Below are 25388 nucleotides of genomic sequence, written 5' to 3'. Positions count from 1 at the left end.
GTTTGGCAGGGAGTCACTCTTGAAAGCTTCGGCTGATCCTCTCAGACTTTGTCCTCAGAGCCTTTTCTTTTTGTTGATTTTTACTTGTATTCTTTCACTGTGACAAATCTTAATTATGAATGTAATTATATACTCATTCCTGTGAATCTCTTTAGTTAATCTTCAAACCTGGGGAACCCCTCAACACAGACCCTTTTAATAAATCTGAGATGCGTATTGTACCCATGACATGAAATTTTATATACGTTGTAGCTTTTATTTAGAATTTTAGGTCTGGAAAATAAAAGGTTTTTTTACTATCCTTAATAGTCTTTTATTATCCTTAACAATACTGTGATGAAGCAGTGTTATATTGACGATAACATTTAACTTTTTGAACAAATATTTATTGAACAGTCAGAATGTGTAGGTATGATGAGCACCAGAGGGAAATAGTGAATAGACTGGTCTGGCTGCAGCTTTCTTTCTTTTTTTTCTTTTTAATTAAGTTATACAAGTTTCACATATCTCACATACAGATTTAGGAACATAGTGAAATTCTCCCCTCCATTTCTACTCCTCCCCCTCCATCTCGGATTCCCACTGTTAAATATACCTAAAATAGATCATGGTAAAGGTTAATGATCATATATCTAACCCTTCTTTAAGTAATGGAGCTCAACAAATAGTATGAAGAAAAAACAACAGAATAAAACTAAACAAAACACGGTTCTTCAATGGAAGAGATAAGGGCTATAAATAATCATCAAATCTTTAGATGTCTATTTCAGTCCAATACATTGTGTATCAGGTATCCTGTTAGTTTCATTGGATCAGGGGAAACATATGATATCAGTCTTTATTGGGACTCGCTTATTTCACTAAGTATAATGGATTCCAGTTGCTACCATCTTGTTGTGAAAGACAGGATTTCTTTTTTTTTTCTTTTTTTCTTTCTTTCTCTCTTTCTCTTTCTTTCTTTCTCTTTCTCCCTCTTCCCCCCCCCTTTTTTTTTACAGCTGAGTAGTACTTCATAGTGAATATATACCATAATTTCTTTATCCAGTCAGCAGTTGATGGGCATTGGGTTGGTTCCCTATCTTTGCTATTGTGACTTGTGCTGCAATGAACTTGGAGGTACAGATGACTCTTTCATATACTGAATTCTTTTGGTCTGGATAAATTCCCAGGAGTGGGATGGCTGGATCATATGGTAGGTCTGTATTCAGACTTCTGAGGTATCTCCATACTGTCTTCCATAGTGGTTGCACCAGTTTACATTCCCACCAACAGTGGATCAAGGTACTTTTTCCTCCACATTCTCACCAGCATTTGTCATTTGATGAGTTCTGTATGCCAGCCATTCTAACTAGAGTGAGGTGAAACCTCATTGTGGTTTTGATTTGCATTTCCCTTATGGCTAATGATCCTAAGAATTTTTGCAAGTGTCTGTAGGCCATTTGAATTTCCTCTCTTGAAAAATGCCTGTTTAAGTATTTTGCCCATTTCTTCACTAGATCCTCTGTGTTATTGTTGAATTTCTTGAACTCTTTATGTATTCTGATGTTAAACTTGTATCTGTTGAATAGTTTGCAAATATTGTCTCTCATTCTATGGGTTGTCTCTTCATTTTGCTGAGTGTTTCTTTTGCACTGCAGAAGCATCTCAGCTTGGTGTAATCCCAGTTGTCATTTTGGGCTTTGATTGGCTGTGCTTTTGGGGTCTTTTCCAAGAAGTCTTTGCCTACGCCAGTGTCTTGTAGAGTTTCCCCCATGTTCTCTAATGATTTGCAGTTTTATGAAGTATAAAGCCACTCAACAATTCCCGACTTTCAGCAATAAAATGCTATTTGACTTTTTATTTTGCCATGTGGTATTAATCTTAGTATTATATTGTTTAAGTCAAGTTAAAAGTGTTATGGTTAGTTTTATATTTGTTTAATTTTATACTAAATTACACTTGTATGTATTTTTTAAAAAAAATATTTATTTATTTGAAAGAGTTAGAGAGGCAGAGAGAGAGGTCTTCGATCTGCTGGTTCAGTCCCCAATTGGCTGTAATGGCCGGAGCTGCGCCAATCCGAAGCCAAGAGCCAGGAGCTTCTTCCCGGCTCCCACGTGGGTGCATGGGCCCAAGGACTTGAACCATCTTCGACTGCTTTCCCAGGCCACAGCAGAGAGCTGGATCGGAAGAGGAGCAGCTGGGATTAGAACCAGCTCCATATGGGATGCCAGTGCTTCAGGCCAGGGCTTTAACCTGCTGTGCCACAGCGCCGGCCCTGTATTATTTTCTTTTATACATAGATTAATCCACTTAAGTTTTGGAAATAAGGCCTTCTCTAGGATCAGATGAATTACTTTATCAAATAAGCAAATAAGTTTTCAATCTTTTTTTTCCCCAACATTCTTTTACATGAATTATCCTGATATGGTACATAAATGCTGTTTTCATATCTAGTCTTCTGAAATTTCATGGATAATGTGTATTATAAAGGAACTGTTCATGGTTTTCAAAAAATTTGAAATTTGACCTTTTAATCCCATTTTTCTGTGAACATTTTACAGTTCCCTTGTAAATGCTGTATGTTGCTGGAACACATCCTTAGAAGGTGTGACTAACTTACCTTGGTACATCTTCAAGGCATTTTTACTGCAGCATAATTGCAGAGGATTTTTTAGTGTAAGTGGACTGGGGACAATACTTCGAAAATTGAGTGCCTGTATCTTTGCCTGTATGTGTGTAGACATAATCTATCTCATTTTCTATTTTTTTTTTTTTATTTATTAGACAAGTATAGTTACAGACAGTGAGAGAGAGAGAAAGGTCTTCCTTCCGTTGGTTCACTCCCCAGATGGCTGCAACGGCTGGTGCTGTGCCGATCTGAAGCCAGGAGCCAGGTGCTTCTTCCTGGTCTCCCATGCAGGTGCAGGGCCCCAAGCACCTGGGCCATCTTCCAATGCCCTCCTGAGCCACAGCAGAGAGCTGGACTGGAAGTGGAGCAACTGGGACTAGAACCGGCGCCCATAAGGGATGCTGGTGCTGCAGGCGGAGGCTTATCCATGTGAGCCACAGCGCTGGCCCCGACATAACCTATCTCATACTGAGTTTAAATCCACTTTGCTCCATTTAATTATTGGCTGTTGGACTGGGACAAGTTGTTTAATTTCTGTGCCTCACATTTGTCATTTGAAATGGAATAAAACTAGTATATATCATAAGGCCTTGTCAGAAAACAAAACAAGAACAATAAAGATGTACAAGGAAATTTGTAAAGTGATGGAAATGTTTATTACATCAATTGTGGTAATAAGCACATACAAATATCTAAAGTCATCAAATGTTGTCAGTTGTATACACATTAATTTTACACAGTTTATTTGTATGCCAGTTGTACCTCGATTAAGTTGTAGGGAAAAAAAAAACCTCCAAGGGTATTTTTTCAATGTTTAGCATACCATGTTCACATGTGGTCTAAACTGGACATTCAGGGGTAATGTTGTAGCCCAGCAGAGTAAGCTGCCTGCGATGTCAGGGCCCTCTGTCAGTGCAGGTTTGAGTCCTGCTGCTGTACATCTACTCCATCTCCCTGCTAATGCACCTGGGAAAGCAGCAGAGGACAGGCCAAGTGCTTGGGCTCTTGCCACCCACATGGAATTCAGGCTTCTAGGTTCAGTCTGGCCCAGCTATAGCTCTTATGGCCATTTGGGGAGTAAACCAGCAAATGGAAGATCTTACTCTCCCTGTCCTTCCCCATCTTTTTGTACCTCTGCCTTTCAAATAAACAATTTTTTTTTTTGAAAAAAGACATTTGGAACAACATTACAATATACTGAATAGAAAGGTTGCTTGTAATATAATTTGTTAGCATCACAAGATAGATGAGTGTGTGTGTGTATAAAGCATATAATCAGTCTCTGGTCAATCAATGTCCAAGAGTTATTTAAAAATAATATATGAATCTCCTTACCTTTACCCAAGTTTTGCTGTGAACTTGTAACTGTTCTAAAAAATAGTATAATTTGAGGTGATAGATATGTTAATTAGCTAGATATAATCATTCCACATTGTATTAAAATCATCACTTTATATCATAAATGTATACAACTGTAATTTATCAATATGTAATATAATAACTTAATATAATGCTTAAGAAATAAAGACTACATGAAATACATGTTTCAGGCACACAGTAAACCTTGGTAAATGGTATTGATGATGGTGACACGTTGCAGAGTAGAGAAAACAATCGCTGTGTCTTCCAACAGTGTCTGTAGCCTTGTGTCTGCCTTTTGAAAGTGTGATTGCTTTTTATTCTTCAGCACATGAGGCTACAGCGTAGTCTTCGGCTATTCTGCAAGATTTAAGGTGTGAATTGACATTTTTTAACTTGTCAGATTTTCCAATAAATATATTAATTCACCTATTTAACAGAATCTTTCTGAATATAACGATAGTTCCTTGGCATGTTATCACTAACAAGCTTTACATTGTCTTTAATTTGCTCAATTCGTGTTTTGTAATCATTTGCAATTACAAGTGTTTCTAGTGGATTGAAGTACCTTGAGGTAAGGTAATGTCTTAACTCTCCCAAACATGGAATTAATTCATCTGTTTGTTTATTTACTCATTCTTTATCATTGCTTCGACAAATGTCTTTCAAGTACATACTATAATCCTCATATTTATAGTATTCATACATAGTAGGTTAAAAAAACAACCTGGCTAAGTGATCAGTGGGTGAGTCCCTTTGCCTGTTACATTGCATATGACTCATCTTGAAATACTGCATTTAAGCATTTCTGTATTACTGTTAATTATAACTTTATACAATTTGATATATTTTATGTGCATATACATTTTTGGTTTAAATGTATATTTGAATCCCATGTTTTATGTTAGACATGTCTTGCAAAGAAAAATAGCTACTTTTGTCTGATAAAGGAGAAGTTGGGTGCATTGGAAACAGAGCTCTTAGACACAACTGTTTATTTTGCCAAGTAGTGAATTATGCATAGTCAATTGCAGTGTGGTAGTGAACTGTTGATTCCTCGGCTCTTCAGAGGCATTGGATTTATTTAATACATTTTTGTATATTCAGCACAATCAGAGAAACAACTCTGTTGAAACCAGCTTTTTTTTCCTACTCAGGATTTCATATCCTTAAGCAATAGGTGAATCAGCTCACTTCAGACCTATGTGTATTGCTGTGTATAGAAATTTAGTATTTGCAGCTTTCTGAAGACATATTATAGAAAAACATGTATGTAATGTAACATGTATGTATATAATGCATCATGAATACATGACTAAGACGGCATATATTGGGACTTCGGTATGACCATTATCTTAGAGGAATTTTGATTAATATTACAAAGAGAAACCGTATTTTTTAAAACATCCCTTCAAGACCATTAAAATAAAAATTGCATTCATCATGGGAAACATTAAATATATAGAACTATAGATGATTTAATGCTTTTTAGTTTTACATAACCTTTAAAAAGGATTATAATAAAAGTGGCATTTGGATTAAGTGATGTTTCTTCTTGTTCTCATAATAAAAAATGGAAAAGATTTAATATAATAGCTTGAACAGAACAGTGCCCTGCAGTTACTGGTTAAGCGCTCCTGGTTCCCTGGGATGCAGCTCGACTGCCCTCTTCAGGCTGCATGAGAATATATTAGAAGAACTTAAGTGTGCTCCCTGAGTTCTTAGGTAGGAGTCTCGTATCCCTGAGAACTACGCAATCCAAAATACTTCTTACCTGCAATGTGGGAAATATAGTTAGGTAATTTAAGTGCTTGGAACTTCTTGTGGTTTTCTGTTTCCAGTTTCCGTTGGTGCTGATGTCTGAAGTTGCTAATAAGCACTGGTGATGTCTTAAATTGCCCAAGTTGAAATAAGTCTATACAAGAACCTTGTGAATTTCTTTACCTGTCATAAGTTCAGTTTCCTCTGCCTCCCACGAAGCATTAGTTAGCATAGAGGGGGAACTGCTGTAGCACAGTAGGTTAATCCTCTGCCTGCAGCGCCAGCATCCCATAGGGGCACTAGTTCTAGTCCCAGCTGCTCCTCTTCCGATCCAGCTCTCTGCTGTGGCCTGGGAAAGCAGTGGAGGATGGCCCAAGTCCTTGGACCCTTGCACCATGTGGGAGACCCGGAGGAAGCTCCTGGCTTCTGGTCAGCGCAGCTCCAACTGTTGCGGCCATTTGAGGAATAAACCAGTGGATGGAAGACTGACTCTCTCTCTCTCTCTCTCTCTTCTCTGTCTGTCTGTCTCTCTCATTCTCACTGTCTGCAACTCTACCTCTCAAAAAGTTAGCATAGAGGGGGTGACATAAGGGATAGCTGGAGAATATGGAGAATAGGCTAGTTGTTGGGGGCAGTTTTGCTAATGAGTCTTCTGTACTCTAAATATGTAACATGCAAATTAAAATACGGATTTCTTTGGCTCCCTAAATTCACTGTAATGACCAGACAGTTTTCTCACAGGTCCATTTCTGCTGAGTTATACCCAACAGAAGAAAGCCTGCACATACCTTGTCAGCATAACATTTTCTTTAAGTATTGTATGTGAGTCAAGAAAATGTAACTTGCTTTGGCTCCTGTGGAATTTTTTTATTCTTACTAAAGATATTCCTCAGGAAATTATTTAGAAAAATTTGCAGGATGCTATGGGTGATAAAGGTCACATCATTTATAAATTAAAAAAAAAGTTTATTTATTTGAAAGGCAGAGTTACAGAGAGGCAGAAGCAGAGAGGAAGGGAAGGGAGGGAGGGGGAGAGAGAGAATTTTCCATCCACTGGTTCACTCCCCAGATAGCTGCAACTGCTGGAGCTGTGGTTATCCAAAGCCAGGAGCTGGGAGCTTCTTCCCGGTCTCCCACGTGGGTGCAGGGACCCAAGCACTTGGGCCATCTTCTTCTGCTTTCCCAGGCCACAGCAGAGAGCTGGTTGGGAAGTGGAACAGCTGGGACTTGAACCAGGGCCCATATGGGATGCTGGCACTGCAGGTGGCGGCTTTACCTGCCATGACACATGCTGGCCCCTGTTTATAAATTTACCTGTCTTTATTTTTCCTACTAGGCCACTAAAGTAACATTTGGAGAGGATTCCAGGCAGTTATTTCTACTTAGTTATTTTGCATATCTACCCCAGTCAAGAACATTTTTAAAAATGTAGTTGACGGCAGGGCTGGTGCTGTGGCTCACTTGGTTAATCCTCTGCCTGCGGTGCTGGCATCCCATATGGGTGTCGGGTTCTGGTCCCGGCTGTTCCTCTTCCAGTCCAGCTCTCTGCTGTAGCCCGGGAGGGCAGTGGAGGATGGCCCAAGTGCTTGGGCCCTGCACCCGTGTGGGGGCCCAGGAAGAGGCTCCTGGCTTTGGATTGGCATAGCTCCAGCCGTGGCAGCCATTTGAGGGGTGAACCAACGGAAGGAAGAGCCTTTTCTCTGTTTCTCTCTCTCTCACTAACTCTGTCAAAAAAAAAAAAAAAAAGTAGTTGTCCAGGTGGTGCTGTGACATAGTAGGTAAAGCCTAGTCTGCGGCGTCTACATCCCATATGGGCATTGCTTCCTGTCCTGACTGCCCCACTTCTGATCCAGCTCCCTGCTAATGGTCTGGCAAAGAAAGAGAAAATGGTCCAAGTGCTTGGGCCTCTGCACCCACATGGGGGACCCAAAAGGAGCCCCTGGCTACTGCTTCAGATGGGCCCAGTTCTGACCCGTGTGGCCCCCTGGAGAGTGAACCAGCGGATAGAAGATCTCTCTGCTTATAGTTCTGCCTCAAATTAATAAATACATAAAACTTTTAAAAAATGTAGTTGCCGGCGCCACAGCTTACTAGGCTAATCCTCTGCCTGTGGTGCCGGCACCCCGGGTTCTAGTCCTGGTCGGGGCGCCGGTTCTGTCCTGGTTGCTCCTCTTCCAGTCCAGCTCTCTGCTGTGGCCTGGGAAGGCGGTGGAGGATGGCCCAGGTGCTTGGGCCCTGCACCCCATGGGAGACCAGGAGAAGCACCTGGCTCCTGACTTCGGATTGGCGCAGCGCGCCAGCCGTGGTGGCCACTTGGGGGGTGAACCAACGGAGGGAAGAACTTTCTCTCTGTCTGTCTCTGTGCCTTTCAAAAAAAAATGTAGTTGTCAACATAAGTTTACAGAATATCATCAAGATCCCATTTATCTGTGTATTGCTCCCAGTCTTATTTTCTAATGTGAAACACATGTCTGTATTAAATATTTAAGATACATTTCTGACTGGATGACCTTCGTTTATGACTTTTCTTTTACCTTACTGTTCTTTTCCTGACCTCTCTTGATTATTGTGATTTTAGTTCTTTAAGATATAACTCCAGTCTTCTACAGCCTTTTCATACCTGCCCTTTTTCTAACTGCCTCAGCCTACTGTGATCTCAACTTCCTCTGTACGCTGTATAGAACCCACAATCTGCTTTCCTTTAAACAGGTGCTTATTTTCTTTGTATTATACTGCGTGTCTGTTCCTTTCTGTAACAAGCCTCTTTCAGATAGAGAATAAAGTATACTTCTGTGTTATTGTAGTATATATTAAAATGCTGAGTATAAATATTTTTGTTGATTAATATATGGATTCCACATGTACATTTCCAATCGGCATTAAGACACGTCATATGGTGATTTAGTCAGTGTAACCTAGTCAAGCTCTGTTCATCTGTAGGTTTAGTTTTTAGCATGCTTACTATATATTGATTAATGATCAAAGTGTAGTATTCATCACTATCAATAATCCATTGTTAAATGCTTGGTTTATAGTAGGTCTCAGCTACTGGGCACACACACACACACACACAGAATAGATACATGTGTAAAATAAAGAGTGACACAGTTTCAACAGTCATATCAGCAGGTCTTGTAGATGAAGAAATTTGATTTCCGAAGGAGATGAAGTTTTTGAAAGAGGAGAGGGTATTCTAAGCAAGGTGTTTGCACATTGCATACACATGAATTAAGTTGTGTACTATGTTAATAGAGACATATCTTACCTAAGTTTTGGCCAGGACGTATAAGATCTTGATTTCTGTTTTTTCACTATCTTCATTATATAGTTAGAGGCTTTTTAGGATTTTAGAACAGAGATACAACCTACCAGTTGGTTATTGGGAAATTAAAAGCAGGGAGTGATATGGAGTGCAGAGTTTGAAGATGCTGTATCATACTTTTTTTAAAAAACATTGTTCACAGTATTTATGCTTATCAGGGATTATGTTTATTGGTATGAAACCTCTTTTTCTCACTAGAGTGTAAGCTCTCTGAGATCAAAGACCTTGAATTTATTATTCACTTAAGTATTACCTGTCACACTAGTGGCACTAATATGGATTTGTGGGATGTTAATGAGTACATGCTTGTATACTTCATATATTCAAGTAATGTATATATATATATACTTAATAAACTGTAGTAGATTTCGCTTCGGTTATGACAGAAGGAGGAAAGGAAATTCCTTGTATTTATCTTCATTCATTTATAATATAAAATACACATATCAAATACTAAAATGTGACTTTCTCCTGCTTATGATTAGATTAAAGCATTTTCATTTCATATATCATTACCATATGAATGTTACTGTTTGCAGAGTTACCGTTTACCTGCTTCAGTTTAAAAATATAAAGTTGCATAAAGTGCAAAATAATGAAATTTTATTTAATATTCTTCTTTAATTAATATCACCAACTTTTAAGTGATTTTTAATTATTTTAAAGATTTACTGGCCTATTTGAAAGGCAGCATGACAGAGAAGAGGGAGACAGAGATCTTTCTTCTGCTGGTTCACTCCCCAGATGGCTGCAACAGCCAGATCTGGGCCAAACTGAAGCACTGATCCAGGAACTCCATCTAGGTCTCTTACATGAGCACCAGGAGCCCAGGTACTTGGACCATCTTCTACTTCCTTCCCATGTGCGTTAGCAGGAAACTGGATCAGAAGTGGAGCAGCTAGGCCTTGAACAAGCACTCTGATATGGGATGCCAGTGTCACAGGTGGCAGTTTAACCTGCTGCACCTCCAGCACTGGCCCTTAAAAGATCTTTTATAGATAGTGTTGATTTCTTAAGGTTTAATAGTCTGCTAAGATGTTCTGATGGATTTACCAGTGTCAATGCACTGTATGAAGTTATTACATGTTTTTACTTTGAAAATCAATGATGAATACTATCAATAATAATGTATTCCATATAATAAAAACCAAATCAGATTATAGGAATCATGTTCGTTTTAATTCTTGGAGGAGTTGAAGAGGAACAGTGCAGCACCATGGTAAATTGATAAGGGATGGCATAAACTGTGTATTCTTTGTGTCTTCTAGGAATGGAGAGCATATCTGCTATATGGGTCAGCCTCATTGTGCCAGCTAGTAAACACTTCGCCTCTTCCGACCTTTGTGTTTGCTATTCCTGCTGCTGCAACGTCTGTGCTCTGTTTGTCTTTAGTGATTGCTGTTTCTCATATCCAGGATTTTGGCTTTAGAAGTCTTTTACAAACACACAATCTAGATTGTCCGTAATTTTATATAATGCAATTCTGTGTATTTTTCAGAGTATATCCTAGTTCTTAAATTTTATATTTATTATTTAGTTTAAAATGTCAACTTCATGAGAGAAGAAACCTTTGAGGATAAGCTTACTTCTTGCTATTAGGTGCTTAGTAGATAGGCTTTGAATGAATTACAAGACATTAAATCTTACTTCATTACCAAAGTTTTAAAAGTTTATAACTGTTTTATTGAAAATATGAAGATATACTATATAGTTTTCTGTCCACTGAGAACAATGTAGTCTTACACTAATATTTCAGTGATCATATTTGGTACTGTGCTCTAATAATATTAAATGATGCCCATAAGATCCTTAATTTATGCTAAATGGTCTCAGATTACAGCATTGTTCACATTTGGCCTTAAGATACATATTTTAATCACAGCAACATTATGAACTCTTTGTTTATAAAAAAGGACCAAAAGTAAGGAACTACAGTTCTTGACACTTGCATTTATATGTTTGCAGACTTATTGGGCAGAGACAATCACTATATTCATCTGAGCTTTATTTTTATGGTGATTTTTTTCATGGTTAAAAATGTTATTCTTTTTTTTTTAAGATTTATTTTATTTATTTGAAAGTCAAAGTTACAGGTAGTGCCAGAGAGAGGGTGGGGGTCCACTTTTTTACTCCTCAAATGCTTCAGTGGCTGGAGGATCCAAAGCCAGGAGCTAGGACCTTCTTCCGGGTCTGCCACGTGGGTGTAGGGGCCCAAGGATTTTGGCCATCCTCCACTGCTTTCCAGGCCCATTAACAGGGAGCTGGATCAGAAGTGGAGCTGCTGAGATTCAAACCAGCACCCATATGGGATGCTGGCACTGCAGGCTGGGGCTTTAACCACTATGCCACAGCGCTGGCCCCTAAATGTTATTTTTTAAAGATATTTCATGAACTCCTTGATCCTTATATTTCTTGCTATGACAGGTGAAGAATAAACTTTTCTCACCTTTTATGATTTTTATTGATTTTTATATCTTTTGTTTATCACTGTAAAAGTAAATAACATATTTGTATTTTTTAATCTGCTAACTACAAATGATACTTCTTAATTCCCCAACTTGTAACATGAAGATTAGCAAGGGCAACCTTCCCTGTCTTCTGTTCTCTTTTTGATTTATCTACCATTTAACTACTATTTATCTACTATCTATAAATCTACCATTTATCTACTATTTAATTCTATTCCTGCGTTGCCATAGTTAATGGCATTTACATTCTATAGTGTAATAATAATTAGATCTGTGCTTTATGTGTTGACGTAGGCATCTGAAAGGAGATAAACAGCATTTATGTCACTGTTCTTCCCTAAATGACAACTGTTGCAAAGTAGTGTTGTTATGTGTTCCTATTCTGCAGTGTTCTTGTTGATGATCTCTGCCTCTCTCAAAAAAATGTTCCGAACAGTCTTTTCCATCATCAGTTTATCAGAATTATACATTTTGGTTTGCTACTTGTTTGGACCTTTTCTGTTCTTTTCCTTTCCTTTTTCCCCCAATTTTGATAACCATTTTCCCAGCTGTGGGAGCAAATGTATCTTACTTGCTAGGGTCTTAATGTCTTTCAGCTCCTTCTGATTTTAATGACGGTTTAGAATCTGTTCTCTTCATCTTGTCTAGTTAAAGTGTTGCTCTAAATTGTACTGGTTGCTTTATAGTTTCATAGTTAAGACTACAGCTTTCTTAAACATCTTATACTCTTTTTACCTTATCACATTTCTAATTGGCTTTTTTCCTTATAGTGCTTCAGATTCTGTTTTTCATTTATACTGCCTTTCCTGTCAGTTATGCTAAGGTGATTTCCCAAGAATGTGTGGTAGGTAAATTTCAGGTTCTTCACATTTCTGAGAACATGTTTGTTTAAACTTGATTATTCAATATAAAATTGTGAATCAAAAATGATATCCCAAACTCTGAGGAATGTTTCTATTTGCTGTTACCTAGTGTTGCTAATATCCAGTCCAATTCAAGCCTCATTGTTTGTTCTTGTTACATTTTATTTTTTTCTAAAAATATTTAGGATACTCTGTTTATCTGTGATGTTATAAAATGCTGCAGTATTTCTCAGTTTTGCTGTTTTCTCATTTCTCTTATTCCTTATTGGGGAAATAATTTTTATAGGATTGCTTTCTTTTATTTGAAAGGCAGAGTTAGAGTGGGCCAGGGGAGGGGAAAAAAAAAAAAAAGATTTTCCGTCCACTGGTGCACTCCCCCCATGGCCACAACATCAGGACATGGGCCAATCCAGAGCCATGAGATTCCTCCAGGTCTCCCATGTGGATACAGGGCGCTAATACTTGGGCCACTCTATTGCTGACCTAGGTGCACTAGCAGAGAGCTGGATCATAAGTGGAGCAGCCAGGACCGGGGACTGAACTGGCAGCCATATGGGTCGACAGTATTGCAGGTGGCAGCTTTACCCACTACGCCACAGCACCAGCCCCAGGGGAAATAGTTTTTAAGCTAAAGATTTGGTCTTTTTTAATTGTGTTGTTCTAGAAATAGAATTTCCTTTGCTTTATTCTCTTCTCTTTCTGGACATCTTTCTGTTTGAAAGTTGGATTAATTGGATTGTACTTCCAAGTCTCTTTCTCTCACTTCTCCCATATATTATACCTAGGTCTTCTTTTATTCTGTTAACTTTATTTTTTAAAATTTATTTAATTGAAAGACTGAGTGACAGAAGGAGAGACACAGAAAGAGAGAAAGATCTTTTATCTGCTGGTTCACTCCCAAATTTGCTGCAACAGCTGGGGTTGAGCCTGGCTTAAGCCAGTAGCTTCATTTGAGTCTCCCACGTTGGTGTTAGGGGCCAGCTCTTTGGGCCATTATCTACTGCTTTTCCAAGCACATTAGCTGGGAGCTGCACCATAATTGGAAGAGTGAGGACTCACTCAGATATGGGATGCTGGTGCTGCAAGAAACAAGTTAATTTACATCACCACAATGCTGGCCTCTGTCCTGCCAATTTCACTTAACTCTGTCTTTTAATGTTGGCATATTATTCAAGTGATCATATTTTAAATCTGTCAGTTTTTCTGTCCCTTTTTTGTTACCACATTTTTCTTTTGTATTTGTGTGTATGTGTGTACTGTTGGCTGAAGCAGTCTGTCATGGGCCCTGAGTGTCCCTGTATGTTCTCACTGAGTGTGTCAAGAACAAAGTGTAGGCTTATTATCAGATATTATAAAAAGTAGTAACTCTGGGGCCAGCATTTTGGCATCGCAGATACAGTCACCAGCTGCAATGCCAGAATCCCTAGTGGGTGCCAGTTCATGTCCTGGCTGCCCCACTTCCAATTCAGCTCCCTGTTAATGGACTGGGGAAAGCAGTAGAAGATGGCCTGAGTGCTTGGTCCCCTGTACCTACGTGGGAGACCTGGATGGAGCTCCTGGCTTAGCCCTGGGTGTTGTGGCCATCTGGGATGCCAACCAGCAGATGGAAGATCAGTCTCTCTTTCTGTGTCTCTGTCTTTCTCTCTAACTTGGACTTTCAAATATTTTTTAAAATAGTAACTCTTCTGAACTTAATGTTTTTTTCTCTTACAACACAGTTAGCTATATATGCAGGTGTACCTTTGTGTCACCCTGTGATTCTTGGAGGCTTAGGGAATGAATGGATGCATTCAGAAGTGAAATCATAAAATACTTCGGAGATAGGTATTTGGTGTAGTGATGAAGATGCCGATGTCTCATAAAGAATGCCTGGGTTCAGTACCTGCCTCAGTCCTGATCCACATTTCCTGCTAATGGGGACCCTGGTAGGCAGCAGTGACAGCTGAAGGAGTTGGGTCCCTGCCAGTCACATGGCTTCTCTGGATTAAGTTCTCAGCTCCTAAATTGAAACTCCTCACCATAGTGAGCATTTTCATGGTGATCCAGAAGCTGGGACCTGTTTCTCAACGTCAAATAATTTATTAAAACAAATGAAGTCTTTTGATTCAGTACCCATGAAACAGTAACAGACTAGCATGTTAGCTTGTACATAGGATAATGTTTTATGCCCTGCACATTTTTTGACAAAATGCTCTACTTTGACTTTTTATAGGTATATTAAATTTTAATTTCAATGTTTTGACCCTTTAACTGGAGTCATTTTTGCGTGTTTGTAACATTGTTTTTAATCATGTCAGGTTTTCTTCACATATATGATAATTTTTTTATATTCTAGATATTAACAGAAAATCCAGCATTGGGAGTATTGGCAGATGTTTGTGTCTGCAGTTCAATATGAAGAAGTTTTATTTAGGACCTCAACTTTTAGTTTCATTTTTTCAGTCTTGGGAGTCTTACAAATTTAGTGTTTGTCCCTAGCTTACCACATTATAGTTGCCTTTGAAAGTACACTTTTCCTCCATCAAAACTTTTCTACAAGCCTTCTGTTTAGATATTTCTTGAAATCTATTATGTGCAGTAATTCTACTCCAACACTTTTTGTTACTGTAGAACTGTATCTTTTTATTTCTTTGCTTCTTTTTGGGGGAATTTTTTTTTAATGTTTTAGCGATAACTTGTTGCCTCATGTTTGTATTACTGTGCTTATTTACTTCTAGTAATAACATTCTCCTGTCTAAATATAAACCTTTATCTGGAAAAATCAATAAAATGTCCAATAAAATGGATTCAATGAGTAAATATGGTCTTAGAGGAGAGTTTTATTGTGCCATCTGGTTTAGCTGCTTAGAGAAATTTTTGCTTACTTTAATGCAAATGCATTAAAAATGCATATATAAAACACCATAACTCTGTTTATAACTTTAGAATGTATTTCCTTATAATTTTTGTGGTTTTTTTTTGTCAAGCTTTATTGCAAATGTTCTCCAAAATTGCCCTTTGCCTTTTAATACAAAGAATTAGAAAATTCAACTTACATGTGTAGAAGTAGGGGATCACAAAATGTTTTTGTCTCCTAGAACAAGATTTTTTTTTAATTTAAAGGACCAGGCTAGACTTGTGTCCCATGTAATTGCTGTTACAACTAACTTTGTCCTCATAGCATAGTCTTAAGAAAAACGTAAATGAATCATTGTGGCTGTATGGCCATAAAACTGTTAATGGCAGTATAATTTAAATTTCATGTAATTTTTACATGCCATAAAATATTTCTTTGTATTTTTATGATCATCTAAAAATATCAAAATGTATTTTTAGCTTGTAGTTCACAAATGGACTGGCCAATTCTTGCCCTATCATTTCTTGTTTTACCAACAGCTTGTGAATACTCGAATACTGATGTTTGTGCTCTGCCCCATTATCCTTATCAGGCAAGCTAATGAAGAATACCAAATACTGGCTAACTCCTGGCGCTACTCATCTGCTTTCTGTAACAAACTCTTCTTCAGTATGGTGGATTATGATGAAGGGACAGATGTTTTTCAGCAGGTAAAAGAGTTTTATTTTATTTTGGTAATACATAACATAGTTGGTTATGGTTTATGCATCTTTATTTGCCAAATAAAATAACAATTCATTGAGCAGGTTAACATATGCAGTAAATAGTTACAATAAATTCTGTGACATGATTAAAATAATTACAACTAATGTTGTCTTTATCATTGTATGGTTTTTGATGTTAATATGGTAGACACGTTTTGACCTTTGCATTGTAAAGGAAAAACTTTTTTTCAGCATGTGGTGACAGTTTGTGTGCATTAATCTTATTTTGATATTTAAGCAAATGTGATTTAGGTTGTACTTTGCATACATTTTTGACATTTTATATAAAATTCAGTGCAACTTTTACTTAACCTTGATTTCTTCCAGTATGGTATATAAATCCCAGACAATTACACCTCTAAAGTAGTAAGTATGTATATAAAAGTGTTTTCTCTAGGTTATGGGCTGAATTGTGTCTTGCTAATTGCATATGTTGAAAATCAATGTGATTGTATTTGGAGATAGGGCCTTTACAGAAGTAATTAATGTTAAATGTGTCTATAAATCAGGTAGGACTGATATTTGTGTAAGATAAAAAACATCAGGGGAGCACGTGTGCTGAGAGAAACGCCACATGAGCACACGGGGAGAAGACTACCATGTGGAAGTCAGGAAGAGACGCCTTACCAGAAACCATCACTGCTGGCACAGTAATCTTGGACTTCTATTCTCCAGAACTGGGAGAAAATGAACTTCAGTTATTTACACTGTCTAGTATGTAATTTACTGTTAATGCAATGAGAAAAGATTGCCACTGCTGTGTACAGTCTTCTCTCTAGAGCAGTGTTGGATTTTGGTATGACAATGCTAGTGGTCCTGAGTGGTGTTTTGATTGGGTCACCATCCTTGTTAGTGATGAGAGCTTATAGTCCAGGCCCTGCTTCAAATGGATCCTCTTATTTAGCTTTACCATGATCCATTGAGGGAAATGTTGCTGCCATTTCACGTACGAGTAAATTAAGGTATGGGGATGTGTTGGTTATTCACAATTACAAAGACTGCATAATTTATAGCTAAAATTTGAACCCTGGTGGCTGGCTTCCAGAGTTCTAGTAGCTCCTAATAATGTTGCCTTGTAGTTAACAGTTTTTTTTTCTGTTTTTATTACCTGATCATCCTTTTCAAATTAAAACTTGTTGCAGTACTGAACATTTGTGGGTGTAGTTATCTTGTACTGTTTCATTTTTCTCACCTGATATCCTTTATCATATGTTCTTCTAGGTCATGAAGAAGCATTTAGCTTTATAGAGAATCTAGCTGACTAATTGTAGATGGGCCATCTGTGGGTAGTTTTGCTTATTTGCTTCCAGGTTGATGATTTTTCAATCTTTGTCAGTTTCTAGTTGAATAAGAGGATTTATTTCTTTTTGCCTTCATTACCCTTTTCCTATCATTATTCTTCACTTATTCCTCCATGAATTTATTTTGATGTATCCAAAATAAATAGGATGTTTATTTGTATCTTGAGTGTTTCTTTGTATTAATCAATTCAGCAAATATCATTGAGTGCCTACTATGTAGGGGCAATATTGACAAGAAAAGTGTGCATATAAGAAGCTTTCAAATTAGAAACCTAATAATAGTAATGATAATGTCATAATAGCAAACATAAGCATATACTTTCTGATAACTTTATAAGGGAAAAGTATGGTACCACAGGAATCAAATATTTCATGAGATTTATAGGTCTCTATAGAATATTAGGAAAACTGACCTTGGACATCATTAGGTGGAATTTGTACTGATTATATATGTATTACATTGTGTATTACAGATTATATATATTTATATATAAATTCTCCCTACTACAGTAGTCGGCTGGGTTCATCCTGCCTGCTGGAGCAGGGGCTTTATGCCCAAATGCTCACCCGAACCATTTTGTAAGCTAAAGAAAGTGGGTCGGGTTTAGTCTGGTTATAATTCTATGTTAAATATCTTTTTAAAAAATTTTAATGGAAGCACCCATATCACTTTGCTCCTGAGTACTCTGAGAAATAAAATCATATAAATGACCATGCATTCCTATTCCAGCACTTCTTCCAAAGCATCATATTTGTAAACTCCGTGACCTACATCGTGCAGCTTTAGTCATTCCTACAGGACTCATACAGAGTGGAAGTATTTTCCGTTATGTAAATAATCATGCAAATAAACCATGCATTCGGCTCTTGGTCTCATTCTTGGAGAAGCTTCTAGAAGACGTGTTTGAGCTCAGTGGGAGAGAAGCAGTTCAGCTCTGTCTCTGTTGAAGACATGCAGGTTACATGTAGCGAGATATATTTTTCAAAAAAAGACTCAAATGCAAACTGCTGTATGAAATTTCTCTATCTTTAAAATACTGGTAGCTTACTCAGATTTTAAAAAGAAAAAAAAAAACTTTATTGGACATCCTACTTCTAGCTTTATACCAAGCACTAACTATTGATTGCTTGTATGTCACTATATAACTATATGATTAGATATAATCAATAAATACCTTTATATACTTTAGACCTAATTTTTTAAAAAGTTCAACATAGATATGAGAGATTAAGACAATATTGTTATAATTGAAAACTTCTCAGGTTAATTTTGATTCAGCAGAATTGCTGGTACAGAACTGCTTTGTCTTTTGCAATACCTAGCCCCTGGCAGAGCAATAACACTTTTCATTTTAGAATGCAGAAATGCATAAACATTATAGCAGTTAATGGTTTCTAGGAGGAATTAAAACCTACAAAATTAAGAAGTAAACATTTTACTTCATTGGAAGAATACTAAAATTTTTAATCCTTACATGTTTTCTTTCCTGCTAACTACGGAGTCATTTTTGTCAAAGCAATCTCAAAATTGATGTTTTAAAGCACTATCAGCAATAGTGTGTTATCTGAAGATAATAATTGTAACAGGGGTAGAAATTTGGTAATTTCTGGTGTATGGGAACTTAGTAAAATACTTTCAGCTCTGAATGAGTCCTGTAGGAATGACTAAAGCTGTGTGATGGTGGGTCATGGAGCTAACAGATAGGATGTTTTGAAAGAAGTGCTGGAATAGGAAACAGCTCTCTGTTCTTTTTGTGTTTAGCCTTAGGGAATTTGTAGTTTTTAGTTAAAGGAAGGCTTTGAGTTACATGGTTTTTTACATCTGAACGTCTAGGCATTAAGCCTTAGTCTATATTTTCAGATCTAATGCAGAAAGTAAAGATGAAGAGAACATCTTCCCTGTAATACTAGATTTACATGTTGGCTGTAGCTATCTCTTGTACATCCATGATAAAAACATCATTATATGTCTTGAGTGGGAGAGCTAAGGGGAGGAAGGAACTTGTCAGCATCACTAAAAGTACGTAACATTCAGAGCCATTGCTGAGGAATGGGGCAAGATAGGCTTCTGACATACAGAATATATACACACATATATACACAAGCACACATGTATATCATATGTATGTATATAAGGGGCATATTCTTATTTGTAATAAGGATGCATGTACATTAAGATGTATGTTATAGTCTGTATGATGTCTATATTGCAGGAACTTGCTCCTCTAATTCTATCTTCATGAAATTTTTCAAAATTTTTATTAAATTTTTTATGGAAAATTCTTATATTTTGTTAGAGTTCAGAAAGCATTATGATAGAGTAATAATGAAGTATCTCAATCAGAAGATCTAAGTTAACAGTTTAGCTTTGTCTCATGATACCTACTTGATCTTTGGTAAATTTTTTATGTGAGCTTAGGCCTTTACCTCCTCTTGTGTAAGAGAAGGAAAATGGTAATGTGTTTCTCATAGGACTGTTGGAGATATTCAAATGAGATACTGTTGTATAACTCCATGCCTAACATATGAATGTGTATTAAATAGTTGTTACTACTGTTATAACATTCCAATAATATTGTCATGCAGCCTCATACCTACCCAGACTGCCTTATTTTTGCAGATATTTGCTAAATCTAAATTCTGTAGAAATAATCAAAAGGTAGGGTAAAGGTATGAGAACAAGAAATGAAACAGGGGTGTCTGAACCTTGCTTTAGTTCCTGCTACTGCGACAGAACACCTGAGACTGGATAATTTTTAAGAAACAAAAATGTATTGGCTCACAGTTCCAGTGGCTTAGAAGTCCCATACGTGAGGGTATCAGCTTGAGGCAAGGTACTATTTGCTGTGTCATGGCAGAAGGGGAGAGGGCTGAACTTGTTTGTAATAGCACAGTCCCACCCATTACCTAGAGATCTCTTTAAATCTCACCTTTTAATACTGTTAGAGCTGAAAATAGATTTAAACATGAATTTTGGAGGGACATATATAAACCATAGGAAATATGGCCAATTGATCTTTATCCAAACTATTTGAAGAGTAATACTGTAGGCATGGAGTTTTTATTGTATTTGTAATACTAAAATGAGAAAATTTTGATTTGGAAATGTATCTTTTAGATATTCAGTTCTTTGGAGCTAAACTCTCTGAAGCCCTATAAAGTGATTTGGAGTCATATTGTGTATATGACAGCTATAGTCCGAGTTCAGTTAGAAGGCAGCAGTTGTTTGGATCTTGACTGTAAATTGTTATTGTTAGTAGATAGACTTTTACTTAAGTACCTTAATTTGATGTCAGCTATGATCTAATGTTTATGCCATTTATTTGCTTTTGATTTTTTTTCTCATTATTGGGAAGTATAGAACTATATTTCAAGTCAAGAGCCAAAAATCTAGATTTTTTTTTCTTTAAGGCATTTTTCATAATTCCCAGGCAGCAACAGTTGATTTTTTTGTTGTTTACTGTTCAAATTAACCAAATGTGTGTTTTAAGATACTATATTGTTAGTAATCATTTATATTGAGATATTATCCTATTTAGTATAATTTCAAATGGAAATGACTTTTGACAAAATATTTCCAGTAGCTCTATTAAAGCAGTTGAATTAATGAAGAAATTTAGCAGAAAAAGACTATCATAGGCATATTCTCTGGTAAAGTCAAATTTTAGATCAAAAATGTTGGTTTCTGTTGCAAAGTCACATTTGTTAGGAAAAAAGAGAAGTCTTATATTTTTTCACTGGGAGCCCAGTCCACTTATAAGTTGGAAGCAGTTCCACAGTGTGTTTATTTTTCATCAAATTCCCGTGCTTTTTAAAATAAATTTACGAGGTAAAATTAAGGATCAGTCACAATATTTCTGTGTTGTACTTTCTTTCAGTAACTTCTTTATTCTAATATAAAATTCTAGAAAGTAAAAGAATGAAATACAGGGCACAGTTTAGCAAATTAATAATGTATTTTGAGGGCCCAGAGAATTAGTCAAATTCACCATTCCTTTTTCATTCAATAGTTGCTCTAAAATGAATGAGCAGAAATTAAGCCCTGGATAGCCTTTTCATAATAAATACTACGTTTCTAAAATTTTATGGAAAATATATAAAATGTTAGTTCAACATTATATAAAGAATAGTGAGGTGGTGTTTAATATTTTATCTCGTATTTTCTAGCTCAACATGAACTCTGCTCCTACTTTCATGCATTTTCCTCCAAAAGGCAGACCCAAGAGAGCTGACACTTTTGACCTTCAAAGAATTGGATTTGCAGCAGAACAACTTGCAAAATGGATTGCAGACCGAACAGATGTTCATGTATGTTTTATTCCCTGAAGATTTAATAATAGGCTAATTAATCTGGTTTGTTCATTGCAATAAGTACTCAGAAATATTAATATATATATATATACACACACATATAGTTTCTCTTGGATATTTCTCGTTACATAGAGAAAACTGTGATGGACAACTACACACAAAAAGTTGAATTTTAACTGATTAGTTGAATTCAGCTGGTTTTTAGAATAACGATTTATGGATATTTTCAAAACCATTAAGGTGTACATGTTGGTCACAAAGTAATTTCTTCCTTAAATTATTTTAAGATTTATTTATTTACTTGAAAGTCAGAGTTACAGAGGGGCAGAGGCAGCAGACCAAGAGTGAGAGACAGTCTGAGAGACAGAGACAGAGAAGGAGAAAGTCTGCCATCTGCTGGTTCACTCCCCAAACAGACGCAAGAGCTGGGGCTGGGCCAGGCCAAAACCAGGAGCCAGGAGCTTCTCCCAGGTCTCCCACATAAGTGCAAGGGCCCAAGGACTTGGCCATCTTTTGCTGCTTTCCCAGGTGCATTAGCAGAGAGTGTGATTGGAAGTGGAGCAGCTGGGATTTGAACTGGCACCCGTATCGGATGCTGGCATAGCAGATGACGGCTTAATCTACTGTGCCACAGTGCTAGCCCCACAAAGTAATTTCACAGGTTAAAAAACATTGAAAATGGTTCAAGTTATTATCAACGAAATTCTAGTTAAGAAAGAAGTGTATAAATTTTATCTATCTTTGGCAAATAAAAAATGTAGTTCTGAGTTTAGAGCCTTGTAGAAAAATACCTACTAGCATATCTGCTCTGAGACTGTAAATTTATAGAACTATTCTAACTGCATGTGTCATCTCTTTTTTATGAGTATAAAAACTGAAAAGAGTTCAGAAAAATAGTATTTCTAGTCTGATCTAAAATTTTTTTCTTAAAACATGAATTTGAATATTGAAAAACAGAAAACATTTATTCTAGAAAGCAGTGAACCAAAATTTTGTTGGTGGTCTATGTAAAGGGCTTATGGCTATTTTCTCTCTCATCTCACCATTCTTTTCTGTAGTGAGTAAATATCTGGTATCTCAGAAATAGATTCATGCTGCAAGTAATAAAAAAAAAAAAAAGCATTAACTTTTACTTACAATGTGAGCACATTTATCCTGAGTCAAGGAGGTTGTCACGTGTTTTTTTTTACCGACATCACTTAAAATTATTTAATAGATTTTATTTATTTTTATTTTTTATTTTTTGGCAAGCAGAGTGGACAGTGAAAGAGAGAGACAGAGAGAAAGGTCTTCCTTTTGCCGTTGGTTCACCCTCCAGTGGCCGCCGTGGCCGGCGCACCACGCTGATCCGAAGCCAGGAGCCAGGTGCTTCTCCTGGTCTCCCGTGGGGTGCAGGGCCCAAGCACTTGGGCCATCCTCCACTGCACTCCAGGGCCACAGCAGAGAGCTGGCCTGGAAGAGGGGCAGCCGGGACAGAATCCGGCGCCCTGACCGGGACTAGAACCCCGTGTGCCGGCGCCACTAGGCGGAGGATTAGCCTAGTGAGTTGCGGCGCCGGCCTATTTAATAGATTTTAATAGTGTTCATATAGTTAAACTTGTTTCCTGATTCTTCTGGTTTTGAACTATTTTGGAACACATGTTGTTAGGATCCATGAATAATGATTTGAAAGACTATTACTAACTTTTTATAAGAAATACTGATTTTTACATAGAAATTATTTTAACCTGCCTGCCTGCCACACTTAAATGTTAATTATACTTCCAAAGTATTTAGAGATTATTTAAACTTTAAAAATTAAGAAGTACAAATAGGCCAGTGTATATTCTTCACTGAATTTTATTTATTTTTTTTAAAAGACAGGTAAATTGCATTCCTAGAAATTCATGAACATGATTTAGTTTATAAATTTAATAGGTAGAGATAATACTTTTATGTGAGCTAGTACTGTCAATATTAGAATTTTGTCAGTTAACCTAGTATCATACATTTTCACCTTTTCTACAAATCCATTCTGCAGTCAGTCATTTCATTTAGATGTTAGATCTTCTAAAAGCATTTTTTAAATCTGAAATATTCCTGCACCCTATCCTTTAAACACACTGCCATTTTGAAGAATGCAGCCCTTCCTCTCACTTTTTAAGTAGAATGGTAATCATATGGTCTTCCTGATGATGTTTGCTCCTGACTGAATTCTGCTTTTGCATTCTCTGCAAATGTCTGCTCGTATCTGTAGATACACAATGTCCGTACGTACAACTTGGATGACACTAGATTTGAACATTTGGCCAATGTGTTTCCTATACTTCCACTGTATAATAACTGGTCTTTATTTTACTCCTTTGTAGTTATTAAGCTGGTTGTGTAGAGAAACTTTATGATCAAGCAAATATCCTGTTATCAAAATTTTCTTAGCCTCCAGTGACATTTCTTGCCAAACCCAGTTTTGATCATGATTGCTGCAAAATGCTGAATTCAGTTCTAGTTTTCCATTCATATTTCTAATTGCCCCTTAACTTTTTCCCCTCTCTCTCCTATCTATCTAATCTAATCTAATCTAATCTATCTAATCTATTTCTGCATTCCATCCATCCATCCTTCTGTCTGTATATATATAAAATCATGTCTTTATCATTGGTATAGACTCACAGACTTGATTTTATATTGTGCGTATTTTCAGAAATGTCTGCATATTATGTTTTAGCTTCTTACCAAAAACTTCTTGACTAGGAAAAGATTGCCTCTCCCAGTTATTGCCTATTACTAAAGATAACAAAGGGCCCAGCCATCTTTTTTTTTTTTTTTTTAAGATTTATTTATTGAAAGGTAGAGTGACAGAGGCAGAGAGAGAGAGAGAGACAGAACTCTTCCATATGCTGGTTCACTCCCTAAATGGCCACAACGGCCGGAGCTACACCAAACTGAACCCAGGAGCCAGGAGCTTCTTCTGGGTCTCCCACTCGGTTGCAGGGGCTCAAGGGCTTGGGCCATCTTCTACTGCATTCCCAGGCCATAGCAGAGAGCTGGATCAGAAGTAGAGCAGCCAGGACTCGAACCTGCACCCATATGGGATGTCGCTGCTTCAGGCCACCGCGTTAACCTGCTGCACCACAGCACAGGCCCCTTAACTGTAATTTTTAAAAATTCCTGACATAATTTATTCCAGACACGTCTTGTTAGCATTCTGTTAGGCATGTCTTTGGAAAGCCTTGGTTTCTTTTAGTGGGGAATGCTGCTAGAACTGAAATTTGTATGTATTTTAGAAATTGTGAGTTAATACCAATTAGATTTTTTCCCTAAAAAAGTAGAGTAGCCTTAGCTTTAAAGGACTCCATGAAAAGTAAACAGATGGTCCACTGAATGGGGGGAAATATTTCCAAATCATATTGCTGATAAGGAATATATATATAGACATGTACATATGTATGTATGAATATATATTAAATCTAATGTATTAAGTTAAATTAGATTAAATCTAATATAGTTTATATATGGTGCTACTACAACTCAATAATAAAAAGATAAAACTCAGGTAAAATGGGCAAAGGATCGAAATAAGCATTTTTTCAATGAAAATGTATATATACCCAATAAGGACATGAGAAGATGCTAAACACTGTTAATTGTCAAGGAAATTCAAATCAAAACCACAGTGAGATACCACATTACACTCATTAGTGTGGGTAGACCGTAAGTTACATCATAATTTTTGGTGAGGAAGTAGAGAGATTGGAATCCTCAAACACTGCTAATAGGGTTGTAAAATGACACAGCCACTTTGGAAACAGTTTG

At 36.9% G+C, this 25388-nt stretch overlaps 1 protein-coding gene across 8 annotated transcripts in view; it reads left to right on the top strand.

The window, feature by feature from the left end:
• TUSC3 (tumor suppressor candidate 3) overlaps nt 1–25388 on the top strand; it is a 214047-nt gene that overhangs the window by 87534 nt on the left and 101125 nt on the right. For all 8 annotated transcript variants that reach the window (XM_070068482.2, XM_070068481.2, XM_070068484.2 and 5 more), the window contains 2 exons: nt 15813–15930; nt 21453–21593. In XM_070068482.2, coding sequence (XP_069924583.1) covers nt 15813–15930; nt 21453–21593 — 259 coding nt within the window. The remainder of the gene's footprint in view (nt 1–15812; nt 15931–21452; nt 21594–25388) is intronic.

The sequence above is a fragment of the Oryctolagus cuniculus genome, chromosome 2 (assembly GCF_051225735.1).
Source record: "Oryctolagus cuniculus isolate XC-2025 breed Fujian yellow rabbit chromosome 2, ASM5122573v1, whole genome shotgun sequence".
NCBI lineage: Eukaryota > Metazoa > Chordata > Mammalia > Lagomorpha > Leporidae > Oryctolagus > Oryctolagus cuniculus.
Note: the sequence above shows the minus strand (reverse complement) of the source record. Positions and strands in the feature narration are given on the sequence as shown.